Genomic DNA, 13,746 nt, shown 5'->3' with positions numbered 1-13,746 from the left:
TAGTTCTTATCGCAATTACCGGGTCAACGTTTGGTTTACGGGCCGCTGTCGTTTGAACGAGCTGACGACAAAAAGCAGCCAAGTTTGAAAGAGCAGACGACAGTTCGAACGCACGCGCAATGGAGTACGGGCAAGAAGCACCGCGTCCCGCGTCAACAAACCATTCGAATGTCACGTTGTCGGCGTCTGTGTGAGTCTGCATACTCTTTTTCGCGTTGGAGTTGTCGATTCTACGTCCTCATCGCAATGTCTTACCCCTTGAATCGCCTTAGCGAAATTATCAGGGCTCGTTACGCCGCTAAACTTTCCGTAAATAATTTGACGTGCGGCGATTCATTCGCATGAAAGCTGCAGAATGGACGCCAAGACCATGATGAGATTCTTGTAGCTATTTTCGGTCGCGACGTCGCTCGTGCTGCAAAAGTGTAAAAGGTAGCGGCGATGATCGACGTCGATACTGAAAATCGGAAGCGGGAACAGACCAAGCGTAACAAGTAGGTGATGGCCACCGGTACCAATAATTAACATCTTGTATCTACTGTTTACACCGAGCCTACTTAAAGGGGCACTGACACATCAAAATCATATTTTTTTTTTATTATCCGAAACGATTGAAAACGATGCCGGGACATTACCCTCAAAATTTGAGATTTGGGAATTCAGTATTCGTGAAGTAAAAAAACAATTTCCAAATGCCGAATTCGAAGTTCCCGCGCGATCGGCGCCGGTGCCTTGACGTCAAAAATTGAGGAGACCTGAGAGTCCACTTTCCTGTCACCACTCCCTGCTGTTGCCATGGCGACCCAAAGCGAGGAGGATAGGAGCGAGTGCCGGCTAGCGCCGGCGTTGCGGCGGACCGGTTTTGAGCGGTGTCGCCTGTTTTCCGTTGGAGGATACAAATCCAGGAGACGGCACCACAACGAACTCCCGATTTTTGGTATTTCAAAAAGAAGGGCCGTAGTGCGTTCGCAATTGCGTTAAAAAACATGTTTTAAGATTGCCGTAATTAAATGTTATAGAGATGTCGCCTACAAAGCTTCTAAATTTCCTGATTTTTGACGTCACCGATCAAAAGAAGCGAGGAGGCGAGAGGCGGGAAAATCAAACGCCAAAAATAAAAAGGCGCGCGCGCGCGCGGGAAAATTTTTTTTCGCGATGCGGTTTTTTTTGCGTGTCTATGACTACAACTTGCATCGTTTTAGACAATAAAAATAAATACGACCTTTGGGGTGTCAGTGCCCCTTTAAGCCTTTTGAGGCCTGCAATTACTTCTTATTGCAATCACCGGGTCAAAGTTTGGTCTACGGGCCGCTTTTGTTTGAACGAGCAGACGACAAAAAGCAGACAACTTTGAAAGAGCAGACGAAAGTTCGAACGATCAGGCGGCCGTGTGAATTTGAAGACGCACTGAACCCGTGGGTGGTTCGCACAACTTGGGGGTTTTCTCTCGTTCATGTTGGAACAAAGCAAATACATCTGGCGACCACAAATTGTGGCCCGCACACGCAATCGTAGTTCGACAGCGTCTGGTTTGCCCTTTTCACGGCTACTATCCACGTTCTCGGACGAACGGAGGGTACAAAAACACATGAAAACTGATCTTCAAACCTTTCCAGACTCTCTTGGTACAGCCCCTGTCGCAACATTTTGACGAGAAGACAGGTTTTTTGTCTCGTTTCTTCCGAAGGAACACAGGAATGCATGTCTGGCACGGCGACTTCTGCCCACCGCCCCAGACCGGAAGTGCGTCCGGCGCGCCACCACCGCGGCGTGACGTAGGAGAGTTGAGTTGGTGTATAGTTGATCGGCAATTTGATGTGACAGCGTGGTCCTCGCCCTCCTCGTTGCAGTTCTGGAGACGAGCCACGTGTGCAGCAGGTACGAGATTCGCCTCCGCTGCGACACCGACCACCTGGTGGCGGTGCACGAGGCCTTCTTCGCCAGCGGGTCCCAGTCGCAGCCCTGGCCTGCCACTCCGGACTGTGAGCCCAAGACGCGGGACTCCGACCGACCCCCGTGCGTCGAAGACCTCCGACAGGCCCTCAACAGCAGGTGGGTGGGCTTTAAAGGTCCAGCGGGGTCTGCGGACAGGGGGCGGCACCCCACTCTAAGAAATGAGTTGGCTTTTCTTCCAAACACAAAGACATCCAATCACGACAAACAGTAAAACGATCCCAGCGAATAACGAATAGAAGACTTTGATTAGACCGAAATAATCCTATGTGTTCAGGGAAATTATCATTGTGGTTCAATTTCTTATTGTTCCGGTGCGCGTCGATTTTTCAGAGTAATTCCTGTACTGAGCTTCAGCATTCTCACGGATTCTTCTAGGGTTTGCCGCGATTGACTGTTAGCTTGTTTGGCAAAAAAATGAACTCGGGCATATTTTTAAGTGTATTTTACGAGCAATACGTACGCTGCAGCATTTCCCTCAACAGTGTAGGACAATCGGCCAAAATTTGACGGTATTAGCCAGATCGGAGGCGGAAGGTCGACTGCCGTTGCTCGCGTCAATATTTGCAATAGTGGTAGCATAAGGAGAGAAAGCTGCACTCACCTCCTATGGCAAAGGATGGAACGCAGGGAGTGGTTTATTATATTGCCGCTTCGTGATTGGTCCTTAGTCGTCCTTATCGGCTAATGCCGCCGCCTCATTGTCTGCGGAGCAATAATGAGATGCACGCCACGTCTCCCTGGACTCTCTGCTTTCCTACGTGCGAGAGGCCCATCTCGCACTGTACATCTAGGGCCTTAATCTACACGGCGGGACCAAGTGGGACCGGGACATCACCGTCTGGTGCCACTGGCCAGTTTCGCGCCGCTGACCAATCGCAACAGGCGACGACGTCCGGGCCCTTGGTTCCCCTTCGTCCCGCCGTGTAGGTTATGGCCTCTGGTCACCCATCTTTTTGCCCATTCCATTTCCCTCTTCCCTTCCCTCCGGCTTGGATGACTTTAGTTGAGAGAACCGGAGTGTATCACGTTTCACTTAAATAAACTCCTTTTTTACCAGCGTTATCCTGCGTTTTTTCAGCTGTGGGTAACTGTCGAGACAAAGGCCGTCGTGCTAGAGTTTTTATGTCACCTCCAGTAGGCCAACACGTGAGCACGAGGGCCGAGTCAGCGTCTGGTGAGTCTCGTGTTCAATCAGTCCCAACCGAACGCTTACGCGCTACTCCTGTCAGTCTGGGCCCTGCGCTTAACTCTGCTAAGTGACGCCCTTGTTGTCTGCGTGCTCTAGCCCTGTTCCCACCTAGCGGTAAAGGCTCGTATTCGCTTCAGAGAAAAATAGCGATTCTCCCCTGGCTGTCTTGCCTTTCCCTGGCGTTTGCAATGTCAGGTACAGGGAAACCTCTGTCACCGGCGTTCCCCTGTTGTAGTGTCCGCTATAGTCACCACCGTCCGTTTGTGACATGTACAGACGGGGTATGGTGTAAACAGCGGAAATGCATGGAACAAACTAAAAGGAAAGCACACAGGACAAGAGGTGCTTGTCCGGCGCTGTTCTGTTTGACTCGGTGCCGTCAATTTGTGGTTTCGATTACGTCGATCAATTACGTTGACCCACTAGCCCAACTTCCCACCTTTTTTAGATGCGGACTTCCTAGGAAGCACCCTGCATCTGTACAGGCCAAAAGACGGCTCATTGCATATTATACAACTTTTCTACGAGGGCGGTGCCATCTTATACCCCTGTCAGACGGGCAAGTTTAGTGTCACTACAAGCGAGTGCACTTCGCCCTTAGTGTCATTTTTATAGTGTGCCACACGGCTCCTTCCTGAGTAACACACTTGGCTTCGAGTGAGTTTGACGAACTCACTTCGCTCGATCGAGTGCGTGGCATCAATAGGAGTGTTTCAACAGTAAAACATAACAACACAGAAACCAAAAGGGTGTCGTAAGTTTTATGTTATAAAGAAAAAGAAATTCGTGAAAGAGAGGACATGTAGAAGAGAGGAATTGCAAAAAAAAAAAATTGTAGGATGAACTTGGAGTTTAGGCTGATCTGAACCAAGATTAGCGCAGCGCGAATTGATAAAAGACGACGACAAAGTCAGTCGTTCAACGGCTATCTTGGTTAGCAGAGAATGATGGAGCGTACTTTTGTTTCAGCATGTAACTATTCGAGACAACAGGATAATTATTATCTAATTAGGCAGTTTCAGGACCTCCTCGTAGACTTTCACGGAACGAAGCGGAACGCCAAAGTTGGATATGCTTCGTTCTTTATCTAGGATTGCGATGATCAATCAGAATCATCCAATTGGCGTAAAAATCGTTCATTAATGTAACGTTGTTTTAGAGCACAGCTCCAAGGAACCCGTTTCTGAGTTGAGCGGCGTCGGCGTAACCACGCGTTGCCTTAAGGGCTGTTTCCCAAAATGACGTCACACGTGGCGTCACGTGTGTCATCACGTGTGACGTCACGAGGGTAAAGTTTTTCCGCTAAAATTTGCGGTAAACGTTTTTGCTAACTTTGGTGGAAAAGTTTTCTGCTAAATTTAGAGGGAAAATTTTACCCGTATGACGTCACGTGAAGTCCCACTTAAAATTTCAGGTGACGTGTCATGTGGGGTCACACGTCAATTCAGCGGAAAAATTTCCCGGCTTAATTTAGCGGGAAACTTCGCGAAAGATTTACGCTAAGTGGGATCGGAACAGGAGAGGAGGATGGGAGGGCACGGAGGGGGAGCAGCTGGTGTACCCTCCCCTTCGTACCCTCCCCCCCCTCCTCCTCCTCAAGAGCTGCGCTCCGATTCGGCATTACAAAAAATTGTAAACGTCATTTTTTTTTAACGTGTCTTTATTAAGGGGTATCGGTGGCGGAGTGGGCCAGCGCCCACAAAATCGGATTACGTGGAGAGAAAGCTCGCGCTGGAGAACCGAGGGATCCTGAGCTCAATCCCCAGCACTGCCCGAAGAACGCACTTCCAATGAAGTGAGTTCGGGGAACACACTACGCTCGCTCCGGTAGACCGAGTGTGTAATCTCGATAGCAGTGTTCAATGAGTAAAAATAATAGAAGAAATTAACGCTGCGTAAAATTAGTATTATTTTTATAGGAGTAATATTAGATGCGCACTTGTTTTCTGTTGGCAGGAAAGTAGTGCATTGTAGAAAAACAAGCGGCTAAACTAGTTTCCAGCTTTGGCTCCTGCGCAACGGCCAGCGACGGCCAGGAGGCACCTGCAAGACTCCACCAGGAATCTGAAGGTGGCAGGAGAGACGCGAAAGGCTTGCTTGAAATGGAACTCGCCCAAATGGGGCAAGGTGTCTTCGAACCACCGTTCGTTCCTCTGGAAAGTCCACCGTTCTCGACTGATCACGGGTAGGTTGTCGGTCATGAGAGCGGCTATGGTGAAGGCATTGGCCTGCAGCTGCTGATCGATGTCACTTGAAATTCTTGCCTGTGCGTCGGTATCCAGGTCCGGCTGCCTCTCATCTGAAAGGCGTTGGGCTCTCACGGAGAAAAGTGACCCAACCACGCGCTTCCACTGTCCAACATCGCGGATATCGCCCTCCAGCTCGTCCTCCACACACTCCATGATGTTTCGCTGTGGCGAGTGGCGAGTGGCCGAGTGGGCTCGCGCACACCAGCTCGGAGCACGCGGAGCGAAAGCTCGCGCTGCAGAGCCCAGAGATCCTGGGTTCAATCCGTACCCCTGTTTGTTTCGATTTGGTCTATACTTCGTTTCAGCTTCGGTCCAGACGCAGCCGATGCTACAAGCGCGAGCATGTGGCCCAGAACAGTGCTTGCACTGCACGAGCGCGCGTGCTTGGTAGGGATGCTGAAAGTCCGGAGCTCGCGCTTGTAGCTTTGTCTGCGTCTGGACCGAAGTTGAAACGAAGTATAGCATCGTACCGGCGTGCGGACGTGTATCACTGGGTTGTAATGGCTGATCGTAATTATCAAATTGGATTTAAATTTGGATTAAAGCTTGTGACTTAGCGCGACAATGTGTGGTAACGTGTTTTTAAAGGGCAGCTCCGCCGTCAATTTGAGCGTTTTTATCGAAACATATTTTCGGAAAGGGTACTAAAAATTTAGCCTATAGCAGCGGTTAAATCATTAAAAAACTGTTTACATAATTTATAATCGTTAAAATACGCTGAAACCGAAACCGAAACTAACTTGCCACTCGACTGGTCCGCCATTTTGATGTGACGTCACATATGGTATAAACACTCGCACGTGTGCAGTTTGAGCCTGGCCAGCCTGGCAGCAGGTCACTGTTTTGTGTTCGTGCCGCGGATGAAAATGGACTCATCAAGCTGGTCTGAATCGAGCAACGATGAGGATATGCGGCTAGATTTTGAGGACGATGACGATAACCCGTTTTCATACGATCCGCCGGCATCGCCTCTGAGGGAAGCGCCAGCGGCGGCTGCATTCGTGATCCGCCGCCATGTGGACCCAGATGCCGCTTCGGAAGCGGAATGGTAAGGCAGTTTTTGTTGCTAGCACGCCAAGAAAAACTGATCGACGTTATGCCTTTTAATTGGAGGCACTTTTTGTTATATCTTGGGGTCTGACAATAGACGGTTTTAGTAGACCGTGTTTTCAAGCGACGCTTCCGTAGCGCGAGATCGCGCCGCCACTTCCAAGCATGCTCTAGCGCGCCCGGAGGGGTAGCGGGCGTCTGATAACTATCTACTAAAACTCCCTATGGACAGAAGGCACGATCGCGGGGACGGAAGATCGTTAGGGCCTCGTAACCTCAATTTCCATTCTCGCGCTGTAAAAGCGTCGTTTGAGACATCATTCGCGCATGTAGCTTCGGCTTCGTGAACGTGCATTTCATCAGCGTGCTCGCGTGTGCTGTATAAACCGATAAAATAGGCAAAAACCAGACAGTCCCAGCACCAACAAGCTCCAAAGCAAGCACCCTGACCAACATGTGACGTCACGGCAACGTCAGTGCCATCATGGCAGCCTCCGTGTGCCGCTCTTCCTCAGTGTTGCCAGTAGGGCGGCAGTAAGTGATTTGGGTGTGGACGTGTACATTTCAAAATTCATTTTCTTCTAAGAAAATTAATAATTTTCCGAGATATTTCGTACACATGCTGAGGAAGGGCATACAAATACATGGTAAAAATTTCATAGAAATCGGTGGCTATAAAAATTACGGCGGAGATGCCCTTTAATAAGACGACGAAGTTATTTATGAAAAAATTCCTATGCACTCTAATATTTTGCGTGCCCACTACTTAGCCATCGTCATTGCCATCATTTTGGAGTGACACTAAGTTTTCCCGTGTATCACCAACACACTTGGAGTGTGTTTCGACGGGCTGAAGTGCACTCGCTTGTAGTGACACTAAACTATAGCCCGTCTGACAGGGGTATTAAATGCCGTCGCCTCCAGTACGGGCGAAAGCATTGTTTTGCTGGCGCCACACCAATAGAACACATTTAAGATTTAAGATGTAAGCGTAACCGACACCTGCTCTTGTTTTACCTTTCTATTTTTTTACTATTTGCGGGCTGAAACGTTTTATTATTTGCTCGTCGCCAATACCGGATACTACCAGATGGCTCGGGACAAAAGTAAAAGAAAACGGCCTAATGACGCTGTCGACATTGCGGAGGTCTTAAAGGGGTACGAGGCGTCCGGGTAGGAAGCCGACAACGAAACCACCACCTCGCAGCGGATCAGACACCGCCACGACGGATGTGGCTGCTAGCGGCACGCACTAGCCGGAACTCACGAAGGGAGTGCACAGACACGCAGAATAGGGGAACACCCGAGGGTTTATTGGCTCCGGTTAAATACAGACACAATCACTCTTGTAACGACAAAGGGGGAGGGGGTTATCGTACCTTCCCGAGAGCCTGGTCGGAGGTGGGTCAGCAGAGCGCGTGCCCGCTCGTCCGAACATTTTCAAATCCCGCTAAACAGACCCCGTGTCCCACTAGAGCGACATACAGAAACAAAAGACAACGACAAGCCTCAAACCAGAGTTTTTCGCGATTTAAGAGGCTTTGTAGAATAAAGGAGGCTATGCTCAAACACGAGCATCAAGCACGCGAGGGTGGCTTTGGCAGGCTTGCAATCGCTCGTGCTTACTTCACGAGCACCGAACGACTGAACGCCTTCCAAAGGTTCCATCGCGAGCATGCTGCATGGGTTTGAGGCTTGTCGCTGTCTTTTGTCTCTGTCTGTCGCTCTAGTGGAGGACAAGCCATCTCTCCCTCGCTGTCGGCTCCAGCCTCGTTCCCGGGAGGCGGACGAGCCCGCAAGAGGGAAGTTTACTATGTCCTCTCGAACGTGGGGTGGACACGGGCGGCGGAGTGGCAAGAGTAGATAACCGAGATGGCTGCCTCTCCTGGTTAAAAGCAGCCGAGACGACTGTCGTCTGCTAATGGATAAAGGTGTAGCATAAATGGCCACCTGACTGCTTTCGGGCGAACTGCGTGCATCATCCTCGTCGTCGGGCTCGCTAGAGTAGCTTGGACACGGAGAGTGAAAGTGCTATCTTTCGCGCGACTTATACCAGTTGCGTCTCACCGCAACGCATAACATATAAGAAAAATTCGAAAGTTTTCTCCTTTAAAACCGGAAAAGAGAGAGTATGAGTGCACACCTGTTTGTTTTCAGACAGACGACGCGTCCAATCATTTTGATTACAAATAGAGGCGAGTCAATTACGAGGCTTTATAAAATTTCTTACCCAAAAATACTTACAGTCTACTGATGGCCAGAGCCGGCCTGCTAGAAGCAGCGTATTAACAAAGACCGGGCGAAAGAAAGCACAGCAATACCAGCGCACTATACTTCGTTTCTGCTTAAAAAAAGCTATGAAATTCTTTTTTGGCTGGGATAAATTGCGATTTTACTTATTGCATATCGTTTAGTGCGCCAAAATAAGACTAGTGCACAAGCGTAGAGTGTCAAAAGCCTGATTTTTGGTATAAAAATTATAATATATAGCGGACCATTTCGTACCTCCTTTCCTTCGAAAGCTCTCCGCCTTTTCACTGAGATGCATCCAGGGTGCCAAAACAACGTCAGCTTACCCCAGCTCACGCACTGGACAGGAGCAGTGCGTACCTTGGACGTATGTGGTCGTCAACCATCAATCGTGGCCAACGAGTGCGGTGACTTCAGGCATCATCACTTGAGAATGACAAGTTTTATGATATGCTAAAAAACACGGTGAAAGCTTGGGGTCATCGCCTCCAGTGCCCACGCACCACGTGATTTCTTATTTCTCTTTTGAGTTGAGCATTAAATCTGAGACGGAAGAAATTCAAAAACCATCTCATGGTCCCTTTAAGTCCAGACACAGACGATGCTACAAGCGCGAGGTCCGAGCTTTCAGCGTCACTGCCAAGCACGCGCGCACGAGCAGTGCAAGCACTGTTCAGGGCCAGATGCTGGCGCTTGTAGCATCGGCTACGTCTGGACAAGCTGAAATGAAGTACAGACGCTTTCAGCGCGCGCCAGATGGAGCCGCCGTAGCTGACCTTCTCTTGTCTTGCCGAGGTGCCGAGGCACTGAAGCGGGCGTTGACGAGTCTCCACAATGGCCTATGCTGGGGAGAAGGACACAGTAACATCTAAAGTGGCAATATCCTTACCTGCTGTGGTAATGAGGAAGTGAAGCGAACGGAATAAGAGGGAACAAAAACTGAAGGTCGGTTATGGCGACGCCCATGCGCAGCTGCCTGAAAGCGTCTATAGCTGAGTGGCACTTCAATATTCTTGACGTGCACGCGCGCAGCAGACTCCGCAAGGTTTCTTGCAGGAGAACGAAAATACGAGCTTTGTCCCGCTTTCACCCATTTGACCTTTGAGATGCTGATGACGCTGACTCTGTATGAACACGGCCTTGCAGAGAATGGAAGCTTGTGCGTGTTGGTAAGGCATGATTATTTAAAACGTACAGCGAAACAGACGGGAGGAAAGAAAGGAGGCAAACGAACGGTGAACTTAAAACTAAAGTTTTCAATCGTCAAGGCGCAGTGTACAATACTATCCTGCTAACAATGTAAACAGGGTAGTATACACAGCGCATTTTTGTACTGTGTATACAGAGTGCTTTTTTTTTAAATTCCGCATCGCACCCACAGTTATGACAAGAAATGCCCAGGTGTACAATACTACCCTGTTTACAATGTAAACAGGGTAGACCAGAGAGATTATGGAGTTAGAGGCGATAGCGTGCTTGGGGGAAAAGTCTGTCAGCGGTTCGTCGGTTCTTCTGTTGGCTAAAGAATTAGATTTCTTTTCACGGCAACAGCATGCGCGATGATTGTGCGGGTTTCAGTGGGAAGTCATTGGCTGTTTGTGCTTCCTTTTGTCTGTTCGTGTATATAGGCTGCGCCTTGACAATTAAAACTTCAGTTGTGAGTTCAGCAATTAATTCTTTGTCTCCTTTCTTCCGTCCCGTCAGTTTCGCTCTACGTTTTAAATAATCACGCCCTGCAGAGCTCTGGAGAACCTTAGCTATATGTTCCTTTTTCTGGACAGGTAAGTCTTTTTTAGGGTTTGAGGAGAGCTTTGCGCGACAAGAATCAGGGAGACCATGGCTGCTTGCCTCGGATTCAGTATCTCACGTGTGGAGGACTCTACATATCCGAACATACAGTCAGCTACACTTTTATTATTCAGATGAAAAAAAGTGAAAGCCGTTTACAAATCCCTGTAACGCCGAATTGGAGCGCAGCTCTTGAGGAGGAGGAGTGAAGGGTACTGAGGGGAGGGTAGACCCCTCCCCCTTCTCCTCCTCCTCCCCTCATTCTTTAATATGCTCCGGGGGGGTGTCACGTGACTTCGGGGAGGAGGTCACGTGACCTGGGGGTGACCTCAAGGCCACGTGACCCCAAAGGTGACCCCCACGTGACCTTGGGGTCACGTGACCTCGGGGGGTCACGTGACCTCAGAGGGGTCACGTGACCTGGGGGTCACGTGGGGTCACGTGACCTTGAGATGACCTTGGAAGGGGTCACGTGACCTTGGGGGTCACGTGACCTCGGGGGTCACGTGACCTTGGGGAGGCGACCACGTGACCTCAGAGGGGTCACGTGACTTGGGGGTCACGTGACCTTCAAAGGGTCACGTGGGGTCATCTTGGGGTCACGTGACCTTGAGATGACCTTGGAAGGGGTCACGTGACCTCGAGGGGTCACGTGACCTTCAGGGGGTCACGTGACCTTGAGATGACCTTGGGAGGGGTCACGTGACCTTGGGGGTCACGTGACCTTGGGATGACCTTGGTTACGCCGACGGCGACGGCGACGGCGACGCCGACGCCGACGGCGACGCCGCTCAAGCCGGGAACGGGCCCCTGAGAGCTGCGCTCTAAAAAATGAAAGCCGTTTACGACTCCCTGTAACGCCGAATTAGAGCGCAGCTCTTGAGGAGGAGGAGGAGCCAAGGCCACAAAGGTCACGTGACCGCCCCTGAGGTCACGTGACCCCCAAAGTCACGTGACCTCCCCAAAATTACGCGGGGGTCACGTGACCTCGGGGGGGGGGGTCACGTGACCCCCCAGGTCACGTGACCCCCAGAGAATTTTTTCCGCTAGATTTAGCGGGGAAATTTTTCCACTAGATTTAGCGGGGAAATTTTTTCCGCCAGACTTAGCGGGAAAATTTTTCCGCCAGATTTAGCGGGGAAATTTTTTCGCTAGATTTAGCGGGAAAATTTTTCCGCTAGATTTAGCAGGGAAATTTTTTTGCTAGATTTAGCGGGGGAATTTTTCCACTAGATTTAGTGGGGAAATTTTTCCGCTAGATTTAGCGGGGAAATTTTTCCGCCAGATTTAGCGGGAAAGTTTTTCCGGTAGATTTAGCGGGGAATTTTTTCCGCTAGATTTAGCAGGGTTTACCCATAATGCACCGCGCGGTTACGCCGACGGCGACGGCGACGCCGACGCCGCTGCCGCTGAAGCCGGAAACGGGCGCCTAATGGTACGTTTACACTTGCGGATCCGCCCAGCTTTTGCCGCTGGAGCGAAACGCTGGGCGGAAAACGCGGCGGCGAGCCGTTTAGGTCCGGGATCTATCGCCGAAGGAGGCGTTTCGCTGACCGGATGTGACATTCTTGCGCAGCGCGACGCTGCCCACGTCACGAGTACGCGTTCTTCCGGGAGCACCAACGCCCGGGAGAGAGAGAGCCGAGGCGGGAACTCTTGCGCCTTCTCGTCATATTTGACGAGACGTTACGGGAACCGGTGCCGCAGCCGGCGCTGCCGCCACTGCTCGAAGGAAATAGATGTAAACGCAACCAGCTCGTCGCCGCCGCCGCCGGGAGCGGATCCGCTCCCGCGGCAGCGGATTTCTTTTCAGGTGTAAACGTACCATAAGAGCTGCGCTCGAAAAGAAAAAAAAAATACTGTCACAGAACTTGTTTTCGCATTTTCAACAATCCATGACTCCCGACCCCTGCTTTTCTAATCATTCACAGCGTTCAGAAAATAGGTATTGATCACTCTTGGATCACCTGAACTCATGGCGAATTTGTTGTGCTTGCCTACATGACTCGAGGCTAGTGTCGACGAGTGTTTGATTTGTCGGTTGTGAAAGAGTACTCTCGCCATGCATCTACTGACCCTTCTAGCCAGCTTGCTTGCGTCAGTGACGGTCGAAAGCTGCAAGTCATGTGGCTTTTCTCGCAGATCCCGCAGAGTAACGAAGACTGCGATTTTAGAGAGAGGTCTGTGTGGGACTTCGTTCGCCGAGGAGGGTCGCTGGGACCACGAGTCCGCATTACCGCGTTGGTTTCTCAACCTGTGAGAATCAGTGGCAAAATATCTCGACGGCCCTCTCTCGCAGGCGATGGGCCGCAGGCGTTTCGGGAAGCACATCCGCGCTTCGCCCGCTGCTTTGGCGAGACTAAAACACATTATCATTGTGCATATTCATACATAGTGAGAGGATTGCCGCAGTCACGTGATATGACTGCGAGTTTGGTTGTTGATACCTTCATCGGGGGTGTTCTGCGGAGTCGTCCGTATGAAGTGTCGCAGCTGTTCCAAAGAACGGGGTCATGTCTTGAGGGATTCGCTCCAAGAGTAAATAGTTTCGTTGCACGGCGAAACTCCGCCTATTGGTATTTCTGCAGACAAATGAAATAGGTTGCAAATGCGGTAAATAGAAACACAATATTAGTGCGACACAATCAATCTCCGCGTCTTACCAATTCGCCTCGAGAGAATGAAGAAGAAGCGCGCCGAAAAGTAAGCAGGATAAGACCGGCGGACAAAGGTCTGTGGCCGAATAGATCAATCCACTAGTTGTAGGCTACAAATTTAGCGAAAATCGGGGGTACATCCGAAGGCGTTGAATTCATATCCCGCTCTTGCCGGTTTTTTAGCCGTAGTACCGGCTTGGTTTCGCGTAATCACTACTACAGGGTGATGAACGCCAAAGACCAGGTTCGTAGTTCAGCTGCACTGGTCAGTTTATTCCTTTGCAAGGTTGGCAGAAGCACGCAGTTTGTGACTTCTCGCTATGTCGATTTGAACAATATCATTCGCTGGGTTTGGCTTTCCGTGGGAGTGTGTGTTTTTGATTGATCATGCCCACCAACTGCAACATGTTTTTTTTTTTTTTGCGGTATATCACAGCACAAACAAAAAAGCGTATAAAATATTGTAGCGCAGTATTAAAAAAATACCGAACGAAGTAAAAATCCATACACCCCCTTATACTTCCGACATCATCCAAGGTATTTTTATTATTGAAAGGAATGAACATGTCAGTTGCAGATGACCAAAGACTATTAAACAAGTCTTCCA

General features: G+C 50.0%; 1 protein-coding gene across 1 annotated transcript in view; it reads left to right on the top strand.

The window, feature by feature from the left end:
• LOC8025131 overlaps window positions 1–13,746 on the top strand; it is a 260,665-nt gene that overhangs the window by 127,002 nt on the left and 119,917 nt on the right. The window contains exon 2 of the mRNA XM_029995044.3: window positions 1,851–2,052. Within this exon, the coding sequence (XP_029850904.2) occupies window positions 1,851–2,052 (202 nt within the window). The remainder of the gene's footprint in view (window positions 1–1,850; window positions 2,053–13,746) is intronic.

Source organism: Ixodes scapularis, unplaced genomic scaffold (assembly GCF_016920785.2).
Source record: "Ixodes scapularis isolate PalLabHiFi unplaced genomic scaffold, ASM1692078v2 PGA_scaffold8__174_contigs__length_109621045, whole genome shotgun sequence".
NCBI classification, from domain to species: Eukaryota; Metazoa; Arthropoda; class Arachnida; order Ixodida; family Ixodidae; genus Ixodes; species Ixodes scapularis.
The sequence above is the reverse complement of the archived record's forward strand: the minus strand, read 5'-3'. Positions and strand labels throughout refer to the sequence as shown.